Genomic DNA, 27,779 nt, shown 5'->3' on the forward strand with positions numbered 1-27,779 from the left:
TTGTACAGTGTATGGAGAAGGTACTATGATGAATCGACTTTGTCAAAAGTGGTTTGTGAAGTTTTGCCCTGGAGATTTCTTGCTGGATGGTGCTCCATGATTTGGGAGACCAGTTGAAGTTGATGGAGATCAAATTGAGACATTCATTGAGAACAATCAACATAATCAACATTATTTTATGTGAAAGACAACCAATATTCAAATCAAGCTTTGGAAATCATTTGTACCTGTTTGATTATGTTAATTGCTTTGGTGTTTGGGTTCCACATGAGTTAAGCCAAAAAAATAAGCCACTTGACTGTATTTCCATACATGATTCTCTAAACATAAGGAAAATATTCCATTTTTAAAGCACATTGTGACAGGCAATGGCAAGTGCATACTGTGCAATAATGTGGAAAAAAAGAGATTGTAAGGCAAAAGAACTGAACCATCACCAACCAAACCAAGGCCAGTCTTTATGCAAAAGTGATGTGTATATTCTGGGATTGGAAGGGAATCCTCTATTATGAGCTCCTTCTGGAAAACCAAGCAATTATTTCCCAACAAGTACTGCTCCAAGTTAGACCAAATAAAAACAGCACTTAATGAAGTGTCCAAAATTATTCAACAGAAAATGCATAATTTTCCATTGCTGCTGCTGCTGCTGCTAAGTCACTTCAGTCGTGTCCAACTCTGTGTGACCCCATAGACAGCAGCCCACCAGGCTCCCCCATCCCTGGGATTCTCCAGGCAAGAACACTGGAGTGGGTTGCCATTTCCTTCTCCATTAAGATAATGCAAAACCACATGTTTCTTTGATGACCAGGCAAAACCTTTTACAGCTTGGCTAGGAAGTTCTGATTCATCTGCTTTATTAACCAGACATTGGACCTTCAGATTTCCATTTATTTAGTCTTTACAAAATTCTCTTAATGGAAAATATTCCAATTCCCTGGAAGACTGTAAAAGGTACTTGGAACAGTTCTTTGCTCAAAAAGATAAAATGTTTGGGAAAGATGGAATTATAAAGTCACCTGAAAAATGGCAGAAGATCATGGAACAAAGTGGTGATGATGTTCAATAAATTTCTTGGTGAGAATGAAAAATGTGTCTTTTATTTTTACTTAAGACCTAAGGAACTTTTTGGCCAACCCAATAGTTACAGTTGAGAAAAAGAGGTAAAAATGAATAGTCATTTCATATTAAAAAATATTTAAAGGAAATTATAAATGCTTAGATATAATTGTTATAACAATAAGAACTTGAGAATAAATTTTGCCTTAAGAGGAGGTATTACAAATTACACTTTAAGAGGAGGGAGTGAATCAGCACCTTATTTCTTTATTTTCTGTTGCTGAGAAAGCAGGGAGACTGTTGACTTAGTTTGAACACTGTTGTTTTGTGACTTTAGGAGATCTGTCCAGGTTCCCTTCTTCCATTTTCATCATACACTTCCACTGTATTTCTAGCTTCTTTTCTTCAAACCTACCAGGATATTTGATCTCTGTTTTGGACATTTTGTTTTCACTTTCTTCTTTATTCTTTAAATCACTAGGTCAATCTGTGATTGACAAGGCAGGTACCATGTATAGGGGTTTAAAGCCCACATTCTGGAATAAGCCTACCCAGTTTTTCAAGCTTCAATCTATTTACTAATTAAGGGCCAATTGAAATTTAGGGGATGACTTAACTTATCAGTATCTTCTGCTTTCATATGGCAGGATTTTAGAAGTCTCTTCTCATAGAGTTGGTTTACAGGTTGAATATGTCAATATTTATGAATTAGAGCGATTTCTGACATAATAACTGCTTTGCAACTAAGGATTAAAATACATTTATGCTTTGTTATTTTTATTTTGCATAGATACTCTGTGGTTTATTATCTTTTAATGCTTACAATATTTTGTAGTTCAGAGTGTTTCTTCTTCATATAAACATATTGATTATTCCTTCTTTCTAGATTTATAAATTGTTCCATACTCATAAAGATTTCATTAGACAAGGTGATACACAGTTTTATTTTAGCATACTACATTTTTCATATTTATGTATTCCATGCATAAATTATTTTTAATAGCAGTTTTATTGAAATGTAATCTTCATATGATAAAACTAACCCCTTTAAAATTTGCAATTTAGTGGTTCTTGGTATATTCACAAAAGTTTTCAGTCATCATTGTGATTGCAGTTTAGAATAATATGACTCCATATATATTATAAGTCATAGCCCATCATTCCATCCCCTCAGCTCCTGATAACCACTAATCTCTACCTGTATGGATTTGGCTATTCTGAATATTTCATACAAATAGACTCATACAATTTGAGACATTTTTTTTTCATTTAGCATGTTTTCAATATTCATTTATGTTGTAGTATATATCTAATCTTTTCCTTTTAAGTAGAAAATTATTCTACTGTATATAGATGTATGATTTTGTGTTTGTCCATCCAACAATTCATAGGTATTAGAGTTATTTTCACTTTTAGGTTACTTTGAACATTCATGTTCAGTTTATGTATAGTCATATGTTTTTGTTCTTTTAAGTATATGCCTAGCGGTGAATTTTTTATACATATAATTACTCTTTGTTTAACTTTTTAAGGAACTGCCAAACTGTGATCCAAAATATATGCACAATTCTCATCAGCAAAGTCTGAAGCTTCCTGTTTTTCTACATCCTTCCAAAATTGTTACTATCCATCTTTTTAATTTTAGCCATTCTAACAAGTTTGAGGTTGTATCTTATCGAGATTTTTATTTGCATTTCCCTAGTGACTAATGATGGAGAAGGCAATGGCACCCCACTCCAGTACTCTTGCCTGGAAAATCCATGGACGGAGGAGCCTGGTAGGCTGCAGTCCATGGGGTCGCTAAGAGTCGGACACGACTGAGCGACTTCACTTTCACTTTTCACTTTCATGCATTGGAGAAGGAAATGGCAACCCACTCCAGTGTTCTTGCCTGGAGAATCCCAGGGACGGGGGAGCCTGGTGGGCTGCCGTCTCTGGGGTCGCACAGAGTCGGACACGACTGAAGCGACTTAGCAGCAGCAGCAGCAGTGACTAATGATACTAGATTTTTTAAATTATGTGCTTATTTGCTCATTTGTAAATCTTTCTTGAGACGTACTATTCAAATCCTTTATCCATTGTTTTGATTTGATTAGGTGTGTTTTTAATGTTCATTTATATAGTTCTTTACATATTCTGGATACAAGATTCTTATGAAACAAATAATTCAAAAATATTTTCTCCTTCTCTGAAGGGTATTTTTTAATTTTTTGAATAGTGTCCTTTGGGGAACAGAAGTTTTTTTTTTATTATTATTAATTTTGTTAAAGTTTAATGTATCTATTTTTCTTTACTTTGCTTACGTGGTTACTGCAATCTTTGCTCAGGTACCTAGTGGTGAGGTAATTACTGGATAGAGACTTAATTAAAACCCTTGAATCAATATGTGTTCCAGACTTTGGCATGATGCTCTTTTTTTTTTTTTTTTTTTTTTTGATTGGAGGTAAATTGCTTTGCTATGTTCTGTTGGTTTCTGCCATACAGCAACACAAATAAGCCGTAATTATGCATATATCAGCCCCCTCTTGAGCCTCCATCCTCTCCCCATTCCATCACTCTGGATCATCACAGGGTATCAGGCTGGGCTCCCTGTATTATATAGCATTTCTCATCAGCAATCTATTTTATACTGTATATATGTCAATCCTATTTTCAACATTCATCCAACTCTCTCCCTCCCCACTGTGTCCACAAGCCCATTCTCTATATCTACATCTCCATTCCTTCCTCACAAATAGGTTCATCAACACCATTTTTCTAGATTTAATATATATACATTAATATATGATATTTGTTTTTCTCTTTCTTACCTACTTCATTCTATATAACAATTCTAGGTTCATCCACCTCACTAAAACTGACTCAAATTCATTCTTTTTTATGGCTGACTAGTATTTCATTGTATATGTGTAACACATCTTCTTTATCCATTCATCTGTCAATGGACATCTAGGTTTTCATGTCCTAGCTATTATAAATAGTGTTGCTATGAACACTGAAATACATGTATCAGTTTCAATTATGGTTTTCTCAGGATATATGCAGAGTAGTAGAAACAGTATTTCATATGGTAGTTTTATTCCTAGTTTTTTAAGAAATCTCCATATTGTTCTCCATAGTGATTGAATTAACATTCCTACCAACAGTGCAAGAGGGTTCCCTTTTCTCCTCATTGTCTTCAGCATTTATGTTTGTAGATTTTTTGATGATGGCCATTCACACTGCTGTGTGGTGATACCTCATAGGGTTTTGATTTGCATTACTCTAATAATTAGTGATGTTGAACATTTTTTACTGTGTTTATTGGCCATCTGAATGTCTTCTTTGGAGAAGTGTCCGTTTAGGTCTGCCCACTTTTTGATTGGGCTGTTTCTTTTTCTCATATTGAGCTATGGGATCTGCATATATACTTTGGAGATTAATTCTTTGTCAGTTATGTGGTTTGCAATTATTTTCTCCTGAATTCTGAGGGTTGTCTTTTCATCTTGTTTACTGTTCCTTTGCTGTGCAAAAGCTTTTAATTAGGTCCTTTTTTTTTTTTTTAATTTCCATTACTCTAGGAGGTGGTTCAAAGAGGATCTTGCTGTCATTATGTCAAAGAGTGTGCTGCCTATGTTTTCCTCTAAGAGTTTTATAGTTTCTGGCCTTAACATATAAGTCTTTATATCCATTTTGAGTTTATTTTGTTTATGGAATTGGCAATTGTTCTAGCTTCATTCTTTTACATTTAGCTGTCTAGTTTTCCCAGCACCACTTATTGAAGAGTCTGTCTTTTCTCTAAGGATAAGGCGCCCATAAGTGTGCAGGCTTATCTCTGGGCTTTTTAATCTTGTTCCATTAGTCACTATTTCTGTCTTTGTGCCAGCACCATACTGTCTTGATGACTGTAGTTTTGTAGTATTGTCTGAGGTCAGGAAGGCTGATTCCTCCAGCTCCATTTTTCTTTGTCAGATTGCTTTGGTTATTCAGGGTCTTTTGTGTTTCCATACAGGTTGTGAACTTGTTTGTTCTAGTTCTGTGAAAAACACCAGTGGTAGTTTGATAGGGATTTCATTGAATCTGTAGATTGCTTTGAGTATTATAGTCATTTCACAATATTGACTCTTCCAATACAAAAAACATGGTATATCTCTCCATATGTTTGTGTCACCTTTGATTTGTTTCATCAGTGTCTTAAAGTTTTCTACAAACAAGTCTTTTGTTTCTCTAGGTAGATTAATTCCTGTATATTATTCTTTTTGTTGCAATGGTTAATAGGATTGTTTCCTTAATTTCTCTTTCTGATTTTCATTGTAGTGTATAGGAGTGCAAGAGATATCTGTATATTAATTTTATATCCTGAAACTTTACTATATTCATTTATTAGCTTTAATAATTTCCTAGTGGCATCTTTAATGTTTTCTATATATAGTATCATGTTGTCTGCAAACCTGGGAGAAGGGAAGGGCTACCAACTCCAGTATTCAGGCCTAGAGAATTCCATGGGGTCTCAAAGAGTTGGACATGACTGAATGACTTTCACTCATCGGCAAACAGTGAGAGTTTTACTTCTTCTTTTTCAATCTGGATTCCTTTTATTTATTTTTCTTCTCTGATTTCTGTGGCTAGGAAATCTAGAACAATGTAAAATAATAGTGGCAAAAGTGGCACCCTGGTCTTGTTCCTGATCTTCGAGGAAATGCTTTCAGGTTTTCAACACTGAGGATGTTTGCTGTGGGTTTGTGGTATATGGCCTTTATTATGTAAAGGTATGTTGCTGGGACAAATATCAATAACTTCAGATGTGTAAAGAACCTCTTGAAGTAAGTGAAAGAGGAGAGTGAAAAAGTTGGCTTAAAACTCAACATTCAGAAAACTAAGATCATGGCATCTGGTCCCATCACTTCATAGCAAATAGATGGGGAGACAATGGAAACAGTGTCAGACTTTATTTTTGCAGGCTCCAAAATCACTGCAGATGGTGACTGCAGCCATGAAATTAAAATACACTTGCTCCTTGGAAGAAAGGTTATGACTAACCTAGAAAGCATATTAAAAAGCAGAGACATTACTTTGCCAACAAAGGTCCATCTAGTCAAAGATATGGTTTTTCCAGTAGTCATGTATGGATGTGAAAGTTGGAGTATAAAGAAAGCTGAACACCAAAGAACTGATGCTTTTGAACTGTGGTGTTGGAGAAGACTCTTGAGAGTCCCTTGAACTGCAAGGAGATCCAACCAGTCCATCCTAAAAGAAATCAGTCCTGAATATTCATTGGCAGGACTGATGTTGAAGCTGAAACTCCAATACTTTGGCCACGTTATGCAAAGAGTTGACTCATTAGAAAAGACCTTGATGCTGGGAAAGATTGAAGGCAGAAGAAGTGAACAGACGATAAGATGATGGATGGCATCACCAACTCAATGGACATGCATTTGAGTAGGCTCTGGGAGTTGGTGATGGACAGGGAATCCTGGTGTGCTGCAGTCTATGGGGTCACAAAGAATCAGACAAGATTGATTGACTGAACTGAACTGATGTTACTTCTACACTTACTTTCTGGAGTTTTGGTGGGTTTTTTTGTTTGTTTTATTTTGTTTATCATAAATGTGTGTTGAATATTGTCAAAAAGCTGTCTCTGCATCTTTTGGGATAATCATACGTTTTTATATTTCAATTGTTAATATAGTGTTTCACATTGATTGATTTGTGTATATTGAGGAATCCTTGCATCCCTGGGTTAAAGCCTGCCTGATCATGATGTATGATCCTTTTATTGTTGCATTCTATTTGCTAGTATTTTTTCAAGATTTTTGCATCTATATTCATCAGTGATACTGACCTGTAATATTCTTTTTTTGTAATATTTTTGACTGGTTTTGTTATCAGGGTGATAGTGGTTTTTGGGAGTGTTCCTCCTTCTTCAAGTTTTTAGAAGAGTTTGAGGATAGGTTTTAGTTCTTTGCTAAATATTTGATAGAATTAATCTTTGAAGACATCTGGCCCTTGGCTTTTGTTTGCCGGAAGTTTTTTGATTATAGTTTCTGTTTCCATTCTTGTGAATTGTCTGTTCATATTTTCTATTTCTTTCCATTTTAGTTTTGAAAAGTTATGCTTTTTAAGAATTTGTCCATTCTTCCAGATCGTCCATTTTTTGGCATGTAGTTGCTCATAGTGGTCTCATGATTCTTTGGTTTTGCATTTTCTGTTATAACTTCTTCTTCATTTCTAATTTTACTAATTTGAGTCCTCTCCCTTTTGTTATTGAAGAGTCTGGCTAATGGTTGGTCAATTTGTTTATCTTCTTAAAGAAACAGCTTTTAGATTTATTGATTTTTGCTACTTTCCTTCATTTCATTTCCATTTATTCCTGCTCTGATCTTTATATTTTCTTTTCTTCTAATTTTGTTTTTTCTTTGTTGTTGTTGTTGTTTTTCTTCTTCTTCTTTTTGTAGTTGGTTTATGTGTAAGATTAGGTTGTTTATTTGTTTTCTCTTGTTTCTTGAAATAGGCTTGTATTGCTATAAACTCCCTCTTAACACTGCTTTTAGTGCATCCCATAGGTTTTGAGTTGTGTTTTCATTGTCATTTGTTTCTAGATATTTTTGGATTTCTTGGATTTCTTCAGTGACCTGTTGGTTATTCAGAAATGTATTCTTTAGCCTCCATGTGTTTGTATTTTCTACATTTTTTTTTCCTGTAGGTGATATTTAATCTTATAGTGTTGTGGTCAGAAAAGTTACTTGAAATTATTTCAATTTTTTAAAACTAACCAAGGCATGATTCTACTCTTTTGGGGTAAAATATCCTATAGATATCAATTAGGTCCAACTGATATAATGTATCGTTTAATTCTTGTGTTTCCCCAGTAATTGTCTGTCTCAATGATCTACCCATTTGTATGAGTGGAGTGATAAAGTCCCCACTATTATTGTGCTACTGTCAGTTCCGCCTTTAATAGTTGTTAGCATTTGCCTTATGTATTGTTTTGCTCTTATGTTGGGTGTGTATATATTTGTAATTTTTATATCTTCTTGGGTTAATCCCTTGATCGTTATGTAGTGTCCAGTGCTCTATTTCTGTTTTGCATTGTGCAATGAGTACTTCTGCAAGCGTTACGAATCTGTCTAAGCCTTTGCTCTGCCTGTGTAGGGCCTGAAGCCTAGATAGAGATGAGAAATTATGTATTCTCTCTTACTCCTAAAATGTAAAGAAAGTCTACATTTTCTAGTTGTACACATAGTCTTGCACATTTCTGTGGGTTTCTAGATTCCTGGAATATGCAGATCTTTTCAAACCGCTTTGTGGACACCTTCCTGTTTTCATTTTTAAGAGTTTTGATGTTCTTGTTTTCTCCATTGCATGTCTCTGCCATAGGAAGCTGTAATGTTATACAAATGATGATGTTTCTCTTCAAAAACTAGCCTTAGGTGCAGGACTATTTACAGAGACTCAGCTCCAAGTCTTGCTCACAGAAAAGGTCATTAAAATGGAAATATTCAGGGAGCTGCTACATAGGTTAGATTGTGATGATTTTCTGAGAATGGGATCTTGGAGGAGTTTTAAATAGGTTCTTCCCCAGTCTGAGGTCTGAGGTATGATGATCTTCACTGCTAGTCAAATCACAAAGTTGGTGGTCCAAGGCTTCTATGTAGCTGTGAAGAGAGGGAAACTATCAGCCTCACTGTTCTTTTTGAGAGGCAGTCACTTTTTCCAGTAAATGCTCTGTGGGCTGATGCAAGCCTCTGTCTATTTCCAAAGTTCTGAAAATTTTGATTGAGATAATTTTGCCAGTATATTCATTGCCTTTATGAAAGCAAAGCTTTTTTTGTCTTTACTGTTTCAGAGGTGTTTCTTGAATTTGATTTTGACAATAAATGCGAGATTATTTGTTCTTTTTCAATGGTTACACATGTTTCCTCATAAATTTGAAAGGCCACAGTCATTTTTGTCTAATGTACTGATTGTTCCCAGGAGGCTTGAAAAAGTCGTGATCTATTCATATGGCTATATATTCCATCTCTGAGACCACACTGCTTTAATATTTTTTCCTGGGTAAATGTATAATTAAAGGGTATAAATATTGCAAATGTGAAGAATGTAGTTAACACCTGTTTGTTTAAGAAAAACATTGTAGGTCTTTATTAATTAAAATGTAAGCTGAATTAGAATAAATATGTAAAAATTCAGTTATTTTATATAAGCTCATATATATCAAATAAATACTAAGAAGTTATACTTTTTTAATAAAACTTAATTTGAGATAAGTAATTATAGCACACCAGTCTTCCAAGTTTATTGAACTAAATAACCACTAACAGTGGTCATTTCCATAATTTAAATATATTAGTTTACTTTTTCTTGAGTACACATTTTTAAAATGTGAACTGATAAAATACATTTTAAGGACAAATAGCTAATTCTATTTAATTTTGCCTTTTTTCTATAGGACTTTGGAGATGATGGGTCCTTGTATATAACCAAAGTCACCACAACTCACATGGGGAATTACACCTGCTATGCAGAGGGCTATGAAAACATCTATCAGACTCACATCTTCCAAGTGAATGGTAAGAAATGTGGGGTTGTTTTAATTGTTTTTTCTTCAGTAGATATTCAAAGACCATCCCAAATGACTAAGAAAGGCCAGTACTTTGGCCACCTATGGGAAGAACTGACTCATTGGAAAAGATCCTGATGCTGGGAAAGATTGAAGGTAGGAGGAGAAGGGGACCACAGAGGATGAGACAGTTGGATGGTATCACTGACTCCATGGACATGAGTTTGAGTAAACTCCAGGAGTTGGTGATAGACAGGGAGGCCTGGCATGATACAGCTCACAGGGTCACAAAGAGTCAGACACAACTGAGTAACTGAACTGAACTGAACTGAGTTTTATCATTTCAATAATCAATTTAATTGCTATGAGCATTGGCCAAGTAGGCTGATAGCAATTTTATAATCAGTGCTTTATTTTATTTATGACTTAATTCAAATTTTGCTTAGTTGAATTGATGATATAGAATTGCATATATGATTCATTAATACACACTAATTAATTAACATGCAAATATATACATTTATTTACTCTATAGTTTACAAAAAGGAGGCAGAAATTTACTAGGCTTTCTGTAGGAACAGCAAGGTGGCTGGTGTGATTGGTATGAATTAAGAGGAGACTGGCAGGAATGACATTGGAGAGACAGCCTCCAGGCAGATCACATGAATTTCTGTACATAATTAAGAAATTGGATTCCTATTCTTATTATAGACAGAATATCATTATATTATAATATTATAATATATTATTATATTAAGCATTTATTATTGGAAATGGCATGTTCTGATTTGTTTTAAAATGATAGGAAGCACTGAGATCTGTTTAAAAAAAAAATTAGTAGTCTAGAGGAGAGATAAACATGGCTTAAGATTGAGTGTTAATGATGAAGAGGTAAAAAGTGGACAGATTGGGGATATATTTTGAAAGTAGATTTGAAGAATGGCTTGTGAATATGAGAAAAAGAGAGCTTTACAAAGAATGAACCCAAGGAATTTGAAGGAAGCATTTAGATCTATGGTCATAATGTCAACTGCAATGGGGAAGAAGCATATTTGGAGACTGAGTAAGATTAATGTTTTTTGTTTGTTTGTTTGTTTGTTTGTTTTGACACATTAACTTCTATACAATTATCCAGATAGAAGTCAAGTATGCAGTTTAGTATGTAAGTCCGAAGATCAGAATGACAGCACAAGGTTGAATATTTTGATAATATCAGTGTGCATAGACTGGATTTAAAGTCTTAAATTGGAGCTTGATGAAATCATTTTAGAATAAGTATAGTTGGATTTGAAGTTAGAGAACTGAGCCTTGGAGCTGAGGCTAACAATTGGAGAAACAAAGACTTAGAATGAACACCCTATGTAGGAAAAATATGTCCTAGAAATCAAGAAAATATTGGAAAAAAAATGTTTGAAAAGGTTAGAGAGCTTATGGTTTTGTTACCAGATTCTTATAGACCTCACTCCTGCTGCCTTGGTTGGGGAGGGTTTATATTCTGGTCTGCTAAAGCAGAAAATAACGAAACCAAACCTGAGATTGACAAAACACAGGCTGTATTCAGTGGCCAAAGAATGGAAAAGTGGGAACTAAGATCACAGATCAACTTCCTGCCCACCTAATGAAGGAATTTAATTTTAAAGAGTAAAGACAAAAAAAGGAAGACAGGGGTGAATGATGAAAAAACATTTGCATTAGAAAGACAATGCCAAAGAATGCTCAAACTACCGCACAATTGCACTCATCTCACACGCTAGTAAAGTAATGTCAAAATTCTCCAAGCCAGGCTTCAGCAATATGTGAACTGTGAACTTCCTGATGTTCAAGCTGGTTTTAGAAAAGGCAGAGGAACAAGAGATCAAATTGCAAACATCCACTGGATCATGGAAAAAGCAAGAGAGTTCCATTAAAAACATCTATTTCTGCTTTATTGACTATGCCAAAACCTTTGACTGTGTGGATCACAATCAACTGTGGAAAATTCTGAAAGAAATGGGAATACCAGACCACCTGACCTGCCTCTTGAGAAATCTGTATGCAGGTCAGGAAGCAACAGTTAGAACTGGACATGGAACAACAGACTGGTTCCAAATAGGAAATGGAGTACGTCAAGGCTGTATATTGCCACCTGGCTCATTTAACTTCTATGCAGAGTACATCATGAGAAACGCTGGACTGGAAGAAACACAAGCTGGAATCAAGATTGCCGGGAGAAATATCAATAACCTCAGATATGCAGATGACACCACCCTTATGGCAGAATGTGAAGAGGAACTAAAAAGCTTCTTGATGAAAGTGAAAGTGGAGAGTGAAAAAGTTGGCTTAAAGCTCAACATTCAGAAAATGAAGATCATGGCATCCAGTCCCATCACTTCATGGGAAATAGATGAGGAAACAGTGGAAACAGTGTCAGACTTTATTTTTCTGAGCTCCAAAATCACTGCAGATGGTGACTGCAGCCATGAAATTAAAAGATGCTTACTCCTTGGAAGGAAAGTTATGACCAACCTAGATAGCATATTGAAAAGCAGAGACATTACTTTGCCAACAAAGGTTCATCTAATCAAGGCTATGGTTTTTCCTGTGGTCATGTATGGATGTGAGAGCTGGACTGTGAAGAAGGCTGAGCGCCGAAGAATTGATGCTTTTGAAGTGTGGTGTTGGAGAAGACTCTTGAGAGTCCCTTGGACTGCAAGGAGATCCAACCAGTCCATTCAGAAGGAGATCAGCCCTGGGATTTCTTTGGAAAGAATGATGCTAAAGCTGAAACTCCAGTACCTTGGGCACCTCATGCGAAGAGTCGACTCATTGGAAAAGACTCTGATGCTGGGAGGGATTGGGGGCAGGAGAAGAAGGGGATGACAGAGGATGAGATGGCTGGATGGCATCACTGACTCAATGGACGAGAGTCCGAGTGAACTCCAGGAGTTGGTGATGGACAGGGAGGCCTGGCATGCTGCGATTCATGGGGTTGCAAATCTCTTTAACAAGTGATGCCAGAAAACTGGTCAACCACTTGTAAAAAAATGAAACTAGAACACTTTCTAACACCATACACAAAAATAAACTCAAAATGGATTAAAGATCTAAACGTAAGACCAGAAACTATAAAACTCCTAGAGGAGAACATAGGCAAAACACTCTCTGACATACATCACAGCAGGATCCTCTATGACCCACCTCCCAAAATATTGGTAATAAAGGCAAAAATAAACAAATGGGACCTAATTAAACTTAAAAGCTTCTGCACAACAAAGGAAACTATAAGCAAGGTGAAAAGACAGCCTTCAGAATGGGAGAAGATAATAGCAAATGAAGCAACTGACAAACAACTAATCTCAAAAATATACAAGCAACTCCTACAGCTCAACTCCAGAAAAATAAATGACCCAATCAAACAATGGGCCAAAGAACTAAGTAGACATTTCTCCAAGAAGACATACAGATGGCTAACAAACACATGAAAAGATGCTCAACATCACTCATTATCAGAGAAATGCAAATCAAAACCACTATGAGGTACCATTTCACACCAGTCAGAATGGCTGCGATCCAAAAGTCTACAAGTAATAAATGCTGAAGAGGGTGTGGAGAAAAGGGAACCCTTTACACTGTTGGTGGGAATGCAAACTAGTACAGCTACTATGGAGAACAGTGTGGTGATTCCTTAAAAAACTGGAAATAGAACTGCCTTATGATCCAGCAATCCCACTGCTGGGCATACACACTGAGGAAACCAGAAGGGAAAGAGACACGTGTACCCCAATGTTCATCACAGCACTGTTTATAATAGCCAGGACATGGAAGCAACCTAGATGTCCATCAACAAATGAATGGATAAGAAAGCGGTGGTACATATACACAATGGAGTATTACTCAGCCATTAAAAAGAATACATTTGAATAAGTTCTAATGAGGTGGATGAAACTGGAGCCTATTATACAGAGTGAAGTAAGCCAGAAAGAAAAATACCAATACTGTATACTAATGCATATATATGGAATTTAGAAAGATGGTAACAATAACCCTGTACATGAGACAGCAAAAGAGACCCTGATGTATAGAACAGTCTTTTGGACTCTTTGGGAGAGGGAGAGGGTGGGATGATTTGGGAGAATGGCATTGAAATACGTATAATGTCATATATGGAACGAGTCTCCAGTCCAGGTTCGATGCACAATACTGGATGCTTGGGGCTGGTGCACTGGGAGGACCCAGAGGGATAGTATGGGGAGGGAGGAGGGAGGAGGGTTAAGGATGGGGAACACATGTATACCTGTGGCGGATTCATTTCGATATTTGGCAAAACCAATACAATATTGTAAAGTTTAAAAATAAAATAAAATCAGTGTATAATAAGACTCAGGGTCTGTGGGAGGTCACATTTGTTTCTATCTTGGTCTAAGTTTTTTCCATTTGTTATTTGTTTGTTTGTTTGTAACATCCTTTCTTATCTCTGGACCCTTTAACTTAAAGAATTATGTTAAATAAATCTTTCTAAAGCTGGAGGTTGGTGGATTTTCATCAAAGACTTGGAATGACTCTGGCAATAGTTTAACTATTGTTGGCACTCCAGAGAAGCAGATTTAGACCTTGGTTTCTGGGGCAAACCCAGTTGTCAACTAGACATGGGTTAAGGCTTAGAAATGGACTTTCAAGGAAAACAGTGAAGAAAGCAGACAGAATATGAAGGAAATGAAGCATGCTTGTTCCCAGTGGTCTCAGATGTTTAGGGTAGGATATTCAGAGGTAGCAACTGTCCTGGAGGACACACAATCTTGGGAAGACAAGTGTGTGGGGGAATTGTTTGCTATGTGGGTGCTGCATCCATGGTGAAATGGTTGTTGTAACAAGTTTGGCTGTTGCCTCCCTCTTCGTTGTAATTTTTACAGGCTAGTAGATGAATTGTCAAGACTGATGCACTGTGCTTTTTTTTTTTTTTGAGTGTGTGTGTGTGTGTGTGTGTATATATATATATATATATATATATATGTATTAGGGAGAAACATTCTCCAATTTTGTTCTTGGCTAACCATTCATTCCCTGGTGGCTCAGTGGTAAGGAATCCACCTGCCAATGTAGGAGACATGGGTTCTATCCCTGGGTTGGGAAGATCCCCTGGAGGAGGAAATGGCAAACCAAGCCAGTATTCTTGCCTGGAAAATCCCATGGAGAAAGGAGCCTGGCAGGATACAGTCCATGGGGTTGCCAAAAAGTCGGATAAGTCTTAGCAACTAGACAACAACACTAAATAATCTCTTTTATTTAGAGCATCCTCACTTTCAGCCCTTGTTTGTCCAGTCTAAGTAGCAGCTGTGTAAGAACTCTTGCTCGTTTGTTGAGCAGTGCATGGTACATGTTCTAAGTGCATCAGGATAACAGGAAAAAGTATCAAAAATATAGAACTGGAGTTTCACCAGCATCCTCTAGAAGTTTGATTTAAAATCTTCATTTTGATGAGCTTCTCAAGTAATTGTGATGTAAAGCATGAGAACTATTCTGAATGGCTGCTCTTTCAAGTGTCTGCTTCCCGTTCACATCCGATGTAGGGTTTTTACATAACTCACTCATTTGCCATGCTCCAGCTGGGAAGCCCAGGAAGAAGGGTTTTGAGCCAAACGGCAGGCATTTGTGTCATAAAATGTGCCCTGACAGGTTCTGGGGAAATGAAGTGTTCTGATTTCATCCCTCCTGTGGATGAACTATTTACTCTGATCTCAGATTTTTTTCTGAAGATGGAATACAAGAATAAAGGAATAATGAGGTCTCAGAAACACTGTGAAATTTCTGCCATTATTAGGCTTAGCATTACAAATTCAATATTAGCAGTGATTACCTTGATTGAGCACTAAGGTTTTCCTTTTTCAGGGAACAAAGATTCCTAAACTTGGGACTAAAACTAGTCATTTCCTATTTTCTCCTACTACATTTAACCTGCTTTAAAATTCTTGGTATAAATGTTTTCATGAAAGGATGGGGTTTGCAAAAAGAAGCAATGATATTATATAGATTGAAAGGGAACAGAGATGGAACTGTGCCTTGACTGGAGAGTGATGTAGGATTAGGAGAAGGAATTGTATAAAAAAATTGCAGATGTGATTATCTTTTATGTTGATGTGAGTAATCCAATAAAAATTAAAAGTAGCTTATATTAGAGAAAAAGAGGAAAATTGTAGTAATCAAATCTTTTAAAAGTTGATATAATCTAGTACACAAATGGAAGAGTTGTTCTTTGAAATATTGGCAGTTAATCTCTTTAAACCAGGAGGAAGACACTGGGAAAGATGCTCAGGGAGGGAGCATGAGAAAATCTTCTTTGCATTGCTTGGATTATTTCATGACATGAGGAATACCAACTATTGAGGATGCAGAGTTGAGAGCTTTAGTGCTTTGAGGAGAAGAGAGGTATGTAGGAAGGACCATGAAAATAGCAGTATGCAGTTGGAATGTTGTTCAGACCTTTGGGTATCCTTGAGATGATAAATGTTGATATGTTTTTCTTCTGCTGTGGTTGGTTGTACATTTGCAATCATAGAGAGAAGAGATTTGGATTTAACCAACATTTTACTTTGTCAGTTAAGTAGGTGGGAGAGAGACAGGTACTAGAAATTTAAGTAAGTTGTTAAAGAATGATTATAGTGATGGACCACAGAATAAATGATAAGGTAAGGAAGTGATAGGTAAGAAAATAGGTGAGAACATGAGAAAAGAGAAACAAACTGAAAAATTAACTGGGATATCTGCCTTAGTCAAATACTACTAGTACAGGGCACACAAGAGAAAGAAATGTAAAACCTTCACTCAGAACATCTTTTTAAGGTATCTGGCAATTTCTGTCTATTAAAAATACACTTCTTTAGGTCAAGCATATATAAAGGAGTGTATGGACCATTAAAATGTGATAGATGTTTAGACAACCCAGATGTTTAGATCTAACTTTCCAGTTCTGGCCTTAACTGACAGGGAAAAAAATGAAGTGTAGACTACCATTATTTCATCAAATTCAACAACAACTAAGTAAGAAGAAAACCCCCTTGTTCTACTGCATTTTTTATCAACTAGGGAAGCCAATAAGTATATTTCAAGGATCATTTTTTCATATTTAAGCTTATTTGAATAAGTAAAAATGCTGGGTAGAAAATGTCTTATGCATGTATTGGTAATAGATTATCTTCAGCAGCTGTAACAGACACACCAAATAACAGAGGCTTGAGGCAGATACCAATTTGGTTTTCTTATGCATAAAAAAAGTCCAGATGAGGTGGTTCAGGAGGGCAATTCCACGGCGCCGTCACCATGCTATGCTTCCCCTACTTGTGCTTAGCATGTTGTTGCCCTTCTCAATGTTTCCAAGTGGAGGTGAAAATTCTAGTCATCAATTTCACATTTCAAGAAGCAAAAAGGAAGCAAGAGGAAGGAAAATAGTGCCTGATACCAAGAGCCTATTTTTAAAGGAACTTTAAAGAGAGTACCAACAATAACTGCATTGGCTGTCTAAATATAGAGATTGCAAAAGATGTTTCTTTGACATTGGGGTTTTGTCATTCACAACAATGAGGTGTTCAATTATTTAAAAGGAAGGAAGGAAGGAAGGAAGGTGAGAATAAATACTGAGTAAGTAACTAGTCCTGTTTATCAAAAAATATGCTGGTATGTCAACATATTATGCAAAAAAATAATAGAATAGTAACACTTTATAACTAAATATTTAGAAATGATAAGACTAGTTAAAAATAACAGCCTACAAGTGATTTGCTAAAATGTGATTTGTCTCTTTTCTTGATGTTTCCCTCTTCTTTATTTTATATTTATATTTGGCATAATAACTTTAAAGGTATGATTTGTGTATAAGTAAATATACTAAAATTGAGGTCACTCAGAACAGTTAAAAGCCGATAACAAAGGAACTGTTGAGAAGGAACTGTGACACTGAAAAATACAATGAGCATGCAAGAAAATGCAGATTAGTTAGACAAATAGCACTTTTATGGACCCAATAAATCTCTGAAACTAGTTTAACTCATTTTGCATTCTCCATCCACCTTTTAGAAAAGGTTAAAAAGAACTTTAGAAAATCAGGTTTCCATAGGAAATTTAACATATCTTAACAGTTTGTCAATTAGTAATAAAAATAAAATATATTATTGATTACCATAAAAACCTCTGCAAATAACACAAGTCATTGGAATTTGTTAAAGAGTGTTTTTGAAGTGCAAAGCCTATTTAAATATCCCAGGGTGCAGGCTAAATAAAAGTCTATCAATAGCCCTTTTTCTTTTCAAACAATACAAAATTAGATTATTGAAATATGAGAGTGCTTCTGTGTCCTTGCCAGAAGAAACATTATGTATAAATCAAAGGAGCTTGACTCTACCAGTGAAATTCATTTCATGCTTTTCTTTTTCTTTTTACATAAAGAGAATCGTCTTTAGATCTTCAGCTTAGGATACAGAATGTATGAAATTTTAAATGTCATTTGGTGTTTACACTACCCTCTGGGCAGAAAGCTCGTCCATATTCAGAATAGACCCATATGTATGCAGTTGTTTCTTTCTTTTTATTGTTGAAGACCTCACACATAATATCAAGTGTATATTTTCCTACTCATGTCAAAAACTTCTGCAAAAAACTGCTGGCTTTATAGAATGCTTATGTAGAACACCCCTATTTTTCTCCTTCAGAGTTTGGGAACAGCACTTGGAGTTAGTTATATAGATATCAAAGCATCACTTTCATTACTGGTAAAGCTTTGTAGATAAAGCAGCTTAAGTCTGGAGCAACAGTGGCCTGCTTTTTCTTGTATTATGAAATTGAATTTCCTCACCCAGTCTCAGGGAAGCTTCCCAGATAAGTTTTTAGCAAGGACAAAGTAAAGATGGGAATAAAACCTTCCTGTGAGTAGTAAGGTCCAGTAAAGTGAAGTCGCTCAGTCGTGTCCAACTCTTTGCGACCCCGTGGACTGTAGCCTACTAGGCTCTTTTCTCCAAGGGATTTTCCAGGCAAGAATACTGGAGTGGGTTGCCATTTCCTTCTCCAGGGGAGCTTCTCAACCTAGGGATCGAACCCAGATCTCCTGCATTGCAGGCAGACACTTTAACTTCTGAGTCACCAGGGAAGCAAGGTCGAGTAAGCAGGGAGCAAAAGGCCAAGTTCTTCTTCTCTCTTCTTCCCATTGTGAGTTATCAGAGGATGATGAGAGAGAGGTTTTGAGAGTTACACCAGCTCAGTTATTCTCTAACTATGGTTCCTGGGCAAGCAGCACAAACAACTTATTTTATTTTTAATATTAATTTTTTTTACTTAAATGTAGTTAATTTACATTTTTGTGTTAGTTTCAGGTGTATAGCAAAGTGATTTAGTTATACATAATACATGTGAAAGTGAAACTGAAAGTCACTCAGCTATTTCCGACTCTTTGCAACCCCATGAACTATACAGTCCATGAAATTCTCTAGGCCAGAATACTGAAGTGGGTAGCCTTTCCTTTATCCAGCAGATATTCCCAACCCAAGGATCAAACCCATGCATCCCGCATTACAGGCAAATTCTTTTTTCTTTTTTTTTTAAAAATTTGTGTCGAGGGCTGACTTTCAATAGATCGCAGCGAGGGAGCTGCTCTGCTACGTACGAAACCCCGACCCAGAAGCAGGTCGTCTACGAATGGTTTAGCACCAGGCGCCCCACGAACGTGCGGTGCGTGACGGGCGAGGGGGCGGCCGCCTTTCCGGCCGCGCCCCTACAGGCAAATTCTTAAAAGAATATATATATTATCTTAAAAATGTTTTCCCATTACAGATTATTTCCAGAAATTAAATACAGTTCCGCATGCTATACAATAGGACATTGATATTTATCTATTTTATACAGATTAGTGTGCATCTGTTAGGGTTTCCTGGTGGTTCAGATGGTAAAGAATCTGCCTGCAATGCAGGAGAGCATGGTTCCATCCCTGGGTTGTGAAGATCCCTTAGAAAAGGGAATGACTAGCCACTCCAGTATTCTTGCCAGGAGAATTCCAAAGGCAGAGGGGCCTGGAGGATTACAGTCCATGGAGTTTCAGAGTCAGACATGACTGAGCAACTAACAATACTAGTGTGCATCAGTTAGTCTTAAACTCCTAATTTATCTCTCTCCCCCCTTTCCTCTTTGGTACCCATATGTTTGTTTTTGATGTCTGTGAGTCTATTTTTATTTTGTAAATAAGTTTATTAATGTAATATTTTAAAATGCACATTCTCAGGGTGCACTCATACTACTGAATGCCCTGGTCATAGGGTAGGAGGACCTGTGTCAACAAATCCCCCTGATGCCAGTTGGAGAACTACTGCTGCAACAATTTGATTCCCCAGAGACATGTGATACAGGGTTGTGTATCCTTCTTCAGAGTTTCCAGCTTTGTTCTCCTAATTTGGACTTGAAAATAAGCATATAGGGAGTGGCTGTTTCTTCAAGGGTTGAGATCAGACATACATCAAGTCAGTCTTCCCCTTAATTTTGATGATTGGCTCCAAACCTCACTCCCCCTTCTCAGGTGTGGTGGACATCCCCTGACAGCTGGTCATGTAGGGATCTTTCTTTCACTCTCTTTAGTTAGGTCTTTAAGTGACACAAGAAGCTTTATCAACTGCACTCAGTGCATCCCAGGTGTACCAGGCACTGAATGTCCCCAGGTACAGTCCTTAACCAGTGGGGAACAAGTGTTGATAAGTAGGAAGCCCAGCTTTCGGCACCTTAGTGATTCCTGATTTCTCAATTCCTACGGCACTGGAATTGAGCATTTTTTGGTGCTGTTCTTCTTTCCTCTACCTTATTTTTCCTAATCTTTAACTTGTGCTTTCTGGGGTCATTTCCCAGATCAATTATCTAAACTAAGTTCTATTCTCAGAGTGGTTCTTGGGGACGCTCATTCCTAAGGATGTCCTTCAGTATTCTTGCCTGGAGAATTCCATTGACAGAGGAACCTGGCAGGCGACAGTCTATGGGGTTGCAAAGAGTCAGACACAACTGAGCAACTATCACTTACTCACTAGCCTAACTACCATTTCTGCCTTTTTGTAGCATCCCTGAGAACTACTGGTGGGTACTATACATTTTCTTCCAGAAGGCTTTGAAATATGGTAGGACTGTACATTGGGCTTCCCCTGATAGCTCAGTAGTAAAGAATTTGCCTGCCATGTGGGAGATGTAGGAGAGTTGAGTTAAATCTCTGAGTTAGGGAGAGGCCCTGGAGGAGGGCATGACAACCTACTCCAGTATTCATGTTTGAAAAACCCCATGGACAGAGGAGCCTGGTGGGCTACAGTCCATGGGGTCACAAAGAGTCAGACATAATTGAAGTAGCTGAACATGGCAGGACAGTACATTAAGCCATTAATTCCAAAGCCTGAAGATTTTTCTCTATTTCCCATGCTACATTATGTCTAGTTATACTGTTCAATAGGGCTCTTCAGAGCTTCTGCAATTAGATTAAATCATGATATCAAGATATTCCAATTATGCAATAGTGAGAACATAGAGATGTTCAAATTTTAATATATAATCTAATTATTAAATTCCCAGAGAGAAGTAATACTTCAAAGATTAAAGTTTCAAAGAAATTAGTCCAAAGTAATTAATATCCAAAATTAAATTCTTATACCCTTGTGCCATAAAGTCTAAAGAAAGTCTGAAAGCTTTAAGAACACATAATATCTGAAGAATCAGGTCCCTCCCTAATTTCTCATTTTGTTTCTTTTAAGTGAAAGAGTTTTTGAAGTTTATAGTTTTGGGAGAAGGTCAACATCTCTATCCTGGGATAATTCTCACTGAATTTAACTGTTCTCTCATACTATATGTTTTCAAATGGTTGAATCAGCTCTTTTTTTCATTATTTTCTTATATTCTGCCTTCTGTTGGAGTTCATATCTTTTAGATTTTTGTTTTTTATCTCAAAATTATTTATTAACTTATTCTGGATTTTCCTGATGGCTCAGTGGTAAAGAATCTGCCTGTAATGCAAGAGCTGCAGGAGTTGAGGGTTTGATCCTTCAGTGGGGGAAGATCCCCTGGAGAAGGAAATGGCATCCCAGTTCAGTATTCTTGCCTGAGAAATCCTCTAGACAGAGGAGGCTGGTGGACTACAGTCCATGGGATTGCAGAGTCAGACATGATTAGTGACTAAACAACAACCACCAAAAACTTCTCAACTGTAGCTCTTTTTTGGTTTTTAAGGTGTAACTGAAACATCTGCTCTCAACATACAGCTTTAATGTATTACTATGTATATTCACATATTTTACCACTTTACATAAAATATAAGAACTTTAACACAGTATACATTGATCTCTCTCCTTTCCATTCATTGTGGTAACATTGTCAAACATTTTATTTCTACATATGTAATAAACTTCACAATACATTGTATTATTTTTGCTCTAAATAGTCAAATGTCTTTCAAAAATTAAAAGAAAAACAGATTTTTACATTTATCCTTCCTAATCCCCTCATTCTTTCACTTAAATCCAAATTTCTGAACTTTCCTTTAGTTTTCTTTCTAAACTTTTCTTAATGTTTAGTCTACTAAACATTATTTAGCCATGTGAAATTCAAATCTGTTCCTGATACTTTTTCTCAGCCATTTTGTTTAAAGACATTTTCATTTTTTCTTCATTAAAGAATGATTTCTACTGGATATTGAATTTGGAGGAGTTTCCCTTTTTGTTTTCTTTCAAAATTTTTCACATGTTATTCTATTACTTTCAGACTTGCATAATATCTAATAAGACTTTTAGTTCTAGTTCTTTTTTTCCATTTCTCTGGCTGTGTTGATCCCCACTGTGTTCATGTTTTTCTCTAAATTTTTCAGTATTTCCATACCAGATTGTTTTACCTTTTTTGCTAATTTCATCATCTATGAAATTGTATGTGTCTGTTGACTAATACTTTTCTTGCATGTGAGTCAAATTTTCTCTCTTCTTCTCATGTCTGTTGAAATATTTTTAAATTGATTGATAAAAACCATTGAGAGAGATTTGTTGGATACTTTTGAGAAGTATTGAATTTTGTTTTGACATTAATTTACCGTAAGTCAGTTTTGTATTTTACAGTTTTTTTTTTAAACTTTATACAAGTATTTATAGGTTAGAATTTATTTCATTATCTTTCTAAGATATCTTGTTTCTAGAGTCTATTAAGGTCTCCAATCTGGTTTTTCAGTTAGGTCTCTCCAGTCCACAAAACTACTTTGTGTGGTTTTATTCTATGCATTGGACCAAAGCCCCCAACCACCCCTATTCAGATTACTATAGCTCTTTCTCAACATCTTTCTCTACTTTTTGGCACTCTCTCCTACAAATTCCAACTGCCAAGCTCTTTTGAATTTCACAGTCTTTATCTTTAATTCATTGTGATCTTTTAATTCCCCTCCTCATCATCAATATCAACCAAATGCTTGATGGCTGAGGCATTACACATGTACTAAGTCACGTCAGTCATATCTGACTCTATGTGACTCTGTGGACTGTAGCCTCCCAGGCTCCACTGCCCATGTGATTCTCCAGGTAAGCATACTGGAGTCGGTTGCCATGCCCTTCTCCAGGAAACTTCCCAACCCAGGGATTAAACCCACATCTCTTATGTGTCCTGCATTGGCAGGTGGGTTCTTCACCGCTAGCATCACCTGGGAAGCCCAGGGCATTATATAGCTCATCCTTTTTTTTTTTTTTTCTTCTTTTTGTCTTATTTCAGGGATCACAGTCATCTGCTGCTGATTTTCAGTATTTGATAACTGTTGTGTATTTTATTTATCTAAGGCAGAGGACTTAGCTCTTATTAAGTTCCATCAGGATCTTCTATCTTATAAAAATAATTTTAAAGCATGAAAGATTGTATTAGTTAAAGGCAAGTGTCCCATGATCCTCATTTGTAACAATTCTGGAAGTTAGTGGATATGATTAATGTGGGCATCATCAAGAAAATATCAAATAAATTTAGAAATTATAAGTAATTGCAAAGAATTTCATCTTTATTCTCAGAGTTCAGTACTTAATTCTGCTAAAAACCATGGCAGGAACTCAGTAGTATATTAATAAAGGAGAATGACCCCCCAAAATGGTTTTTCTTGGTATAATATTTCTCTTTCTATATCAACTACTCAAAGCCAAAAATATTATATTTAATTGCTCAAAACCATAGATAAACAGATTAATTTTGTCACTATATGTGAGTTGCTATCTACCAAATAACTCTCTTTAGTTTTCTTTAATAATAAAAGATCACTTTTAACAAGCCTAAGGCAACCTACCAAACCTATCTTTCCACTTCCCTTTGAAGCTAAATGTTTCCCTGTAACAAAGTTTCGGACAATAGAGTGTGAGCTTAACTAATGCATTTAATACCTGAATTGCAATCATAAGAGAAAAGATATGTGCCTTCCCTTCCTTTTTTCCTGTTTCTTTCTTTTTTTTTTGGAATATGGGTCTGATGGTGGTAGCTGGAGGATCTATTTTTAATTCTGAGAAAGAAAGTTATGCTTTGAAGTTAGCAGAATAATAAAAATAGAAGGTGCTTGAGAAGGGGGGGCTGAAAGTGTCCTCACAGAAGCTATGCACATCCTAATTCTTGGAACATGTGTATGCCACTTTATATGGCAAAGGCAACCTGCATAGATGATTAAGGTTCTCAAGTATAGATGATTTTGGTAGGCTCTAAGTGTAAGATGATAAGTATACTTAGAATCATCTAAGTATAGATGATTCTGGTAGGCTCTAAATGTAAGATGATTCTGGTAGGCTCTAAATGTAAGATGATTCTGGTAGGCTCTAAGTGTAAGATGATAAAGTTATCAAGTATAGATGATTCTGGTAGGCTCTAAGTGTAATTATCCGGGTCCCCATATAGGAGAAGCAAGAAAGTCAGAGAAGAAATTAGGAGATGTGATGACAGAAGCAAGAAGTTGGAGTGATTTGAAGAATTAGTAATAGACCAAGGATTGTAGGTAACCTAGGAAGCTAGAGATTTCAAGGATGTGGAGTTTCCCTAGAGTCTCCAAAATGAACCAACCCTGCTGGCACCTTAGTAAAACTTAGTTTTGATTTCTGGCCTTCAGAAATGTAAGAAAATAAATTTAGGTTGCTTAATATGTTACAGCAGGAATAGGAAACAAATGCATTGGGTATGCAATGAGAACAAGTTCCTCAGTCATTATCTGGCTCCCTACAAGTCTATCTTGTTTTAGCCAAGGTATTTGGTTCTGTGTTAAAATAGCTTAATCTGTAGCCACACTATGAAGCCATGATACCACTTTATGATCACATATCAGGATTTATATCTTACTTAAGTCACTGACTGTGTGGTTTCTCTGTTATTCTATTTTTTTTAATTTTATTTTATTTTTAAACTTTACATAATTGTATTAGTTTTGCCAAATATCAAAATGAATCCACCACAGGTATGCATGTGTTATTCTAGTAGTTTAACCAATATGTAACTTTATTTATCATGCTAATTTCTCATTTCTACTGCAATCCAGTTCAGTTGGGGGTTTACAGGGGGCTCTGTTTCATGCAATCATCTGGTGATCCAGGATTGGTCTCTCTGAAGCCCATAATATCATATAAGACAATGCTACTGAATGTCCTTGACCCAGTCGGTGAACTGTTTGTTACTTGGGCCAGGTCATGAGATAAAATACAGCAATTATGAGTAAGCTTCAACATTTGTATAGTTAATTCATACTGCACCCTCACCTATAAAAGGGATCTTATCTTCTGGTAAATGTAGAAATTGAAGGGGAGGGGGTGGATATCTCCACACTGCAAATAGTCTTAGAATCATTTTCCTCAAGCACTGGAGAGACCACATGTGAAGGACTGTGTAGGAAATTTTTTAAGAGTAGGACTTGTGGTACCAGATAGTGTTTTTGCCTGCTTAGCAAAATACATAATTAGTGTCAACATAAAGAAGTCTGAGAAAAGTAAAGTAGCTCTGTGCTCAAAAAGAAGAAAGAATATACTTTGTGTACATTGAGCCTGATTTTGCCACAAGAGCCCAGTGTTCATAAACTTTCTGGGAGAAAGATCAGTCCATGCAGACTGATAGCTCTCTCAGAAAGCAGTTAAGACAATCATATTTTCCTGGGGAAATTTGGACCCAGTGCCAAGATGGAATTACTTGCATTTGTGAAACTAGGTCCCTAGAGATTACACCAAACCCCCATGCTGTTTTACCTGGCATATATCTTCTATCTGATTCTGAAACAGAAAATGAGATTAATGTTTCTAGAGACTGTTTTCGGGGCTGCTGCAAAGCTAAACTTCCCATGAACTCCACAGTATTTCATACCCTCAGTTTGAAAGTTTCTAGATCCTGTGCTGTATTAATTTCTGCTACATTTCCTCTTTTTTCTAATACTCTCTAGCTCTTAATTGTTCCATTATTTCTTTCAGAAAGAATAAGCCACTTCATTTGTCTTTTTCCTTTTTCATTTTTTAAGGCAATGTGGCAGAAACAAGGATCTTCCTTCTCTTTTACTGCTCTCTGCTTTTTGTTCCACACATATTTGCTCTCATGGATTTCTCTATATGTAGTCTTATGGATTTGTCACAGTGAGAGATTTGAAAATACTACATCTAGATCTGCCAAAAGCATTTATAGTTCAAGCAAAAGTTTTCCATACTTTCCTTACTGATTTGGTAATCCCACCCAGGGGCAATTCTTCCATTAGAATGATACCTAACCTATGCCCAGACATGATCCATCATTATCTTGCCTAGAGTCCTTTAAGTATGTTTCACCTTGGCTGCGTTTTCCTTCAGAGTCCTAATTCCAAACACTGCCAGATTATGAGTCCTTGGGCGCAGAGGACAACTTCCTGACCACCTGCAATAGTTGTCACTTTGGAATACATCCCAGGAAGCCAGGAGAAAGTTTTACTGTTCATCTGTCTTTCTAACGTATTTTACACAATTTGTACAAACACTTGATAGAAATTTATGGCCTGTTATTCTTACACTTGAGTAACAATAACTAAAATTATTATTCCTATTTTTGTGTATATCCAACTTCACATTTATGAGTTAAGTCACACCCTTCCTCTGCTTAAAATTCTACATTGACTACTAATGTCACTCAGATTAAAAGCCAGTCTCTTGAAAGCCCACCAAAACCATAATTTTTCTGATTTTGTAGTATCTTCCTATCCTGTTCGCCTCTCTCTTGCAAATTCCACTCTAGCTCTTAGTGTCCACTTTTCATTTCTTTAATATAACCGGTTTGCAGGCATCTATTCCCTAAACCTGAAGATATTTAGCCAAATACCAACAAGGCTTAGTTTTAGCCACTTTAAACTCTTTAGTTAAATGTCCTTTTCTCAACAAAGATTTATTCAAACTACATAGTTTAAGATTACGGCTAATCCCCATCTTCCTGCAGTCTTGGTCCCTCTTGATTTTATTTATGGATAGCGCTAGTACTTTCTAATAAGAGGTATGTAGCCTAGAAAAGTATTAACACTATTTATTTCCTCATTATGTCAACATCTTTGAAATAGTGATACATTCTATAATATATGGGTATAAAAACAAAGTGTCTATCAACTAGCAACATTTCCTTCTTTGTTAATGATATATAAATATTAGCATCTTAAATTTAATTAAATAAGGTCAATATTTACCTAATAAGTTTATAGTTCAGTTTTGGCCTTCCCTCACTAGAGAAGATTTACTCTCTTTCTCTTGTTATCGCTCTCTTTTTCTGCTTTCACATGCCTTGCACAGTGCCTTAAACATAGTTATGACTCAATAAATATTTCCTGAATAAATTCACATTGATAAATGAATTAATGTTTCTGATTAGTTCCTGATTGTGGATTCCTTTGAAGAGTCAGCCTAGCTTGCTCTCTGAGATCTTTCCAGTCTCCTCTGGTGTCAGATTGCTGGAGACTACCAATCATTTTATTAAACAGACAACTAAACAATTTCCCCATTTTCTAATTATATCTATTTTAAGAGAATTTAGTCCTCAGAGTCACCTCTCCATGACGTGTGTGTACATGTATGTGCATGTTTGTGTGTACATGCCTGTGTGTGCTTGTATGCATGTGTGTGTGTGTGTGTGTGTGTGTGTATGTGCACTGAAATTAAGGTCTAATTTTCCTTTTCATATCTGGTGGCTTCTTTGTCCTCTAAGATGCTCTCCTAAGTAAATCTCT

The 27,779-nt window shown here is 36.2% G+C and overlaps 1 protein-coding gene across 3 annotated transcripts in view; it reads left to right on the plus strand.

The window, feature by feature from the left end:
- Nucleotides 1-27,779, plus strand: part of FSTL5 (follistatin like 5) — an 881,431-nt gene that overhangs the window by 647,699 nt on the left and 205,953 nt on the right. For all 3 annotated transcript variants that reach the window (XM_055550064.1, XM_055550065.1, XM_055550066.1), the window contains exon 7: nt 9,485-9,605. In XM_055550064.1, the coding sequence (XP_055406039.1) occupies nt 9,485-9,605 (121 nt within the window). The remainder of the gene's footprint in view (nt 1-9,484; nt 9,606-27,779) is intronic.

This window comes from Bubalus kerabau, chromosome 16, assembly GCF_029407905.1.
Source record: "Bubalus kerabau isolate K-KA32 ecotype Philippines breed swamp buffalo chromosome 16, PCC_UOA_SB_1v2, whole genome shotgun sequence".
In the NCBI taxonomy this organism is placed as follows: Eukaryota; Metazoa; Chordata; class Mammalia; order Artiodactyla; family Bovidae; genus Bubalus; species Bubalus kerabau.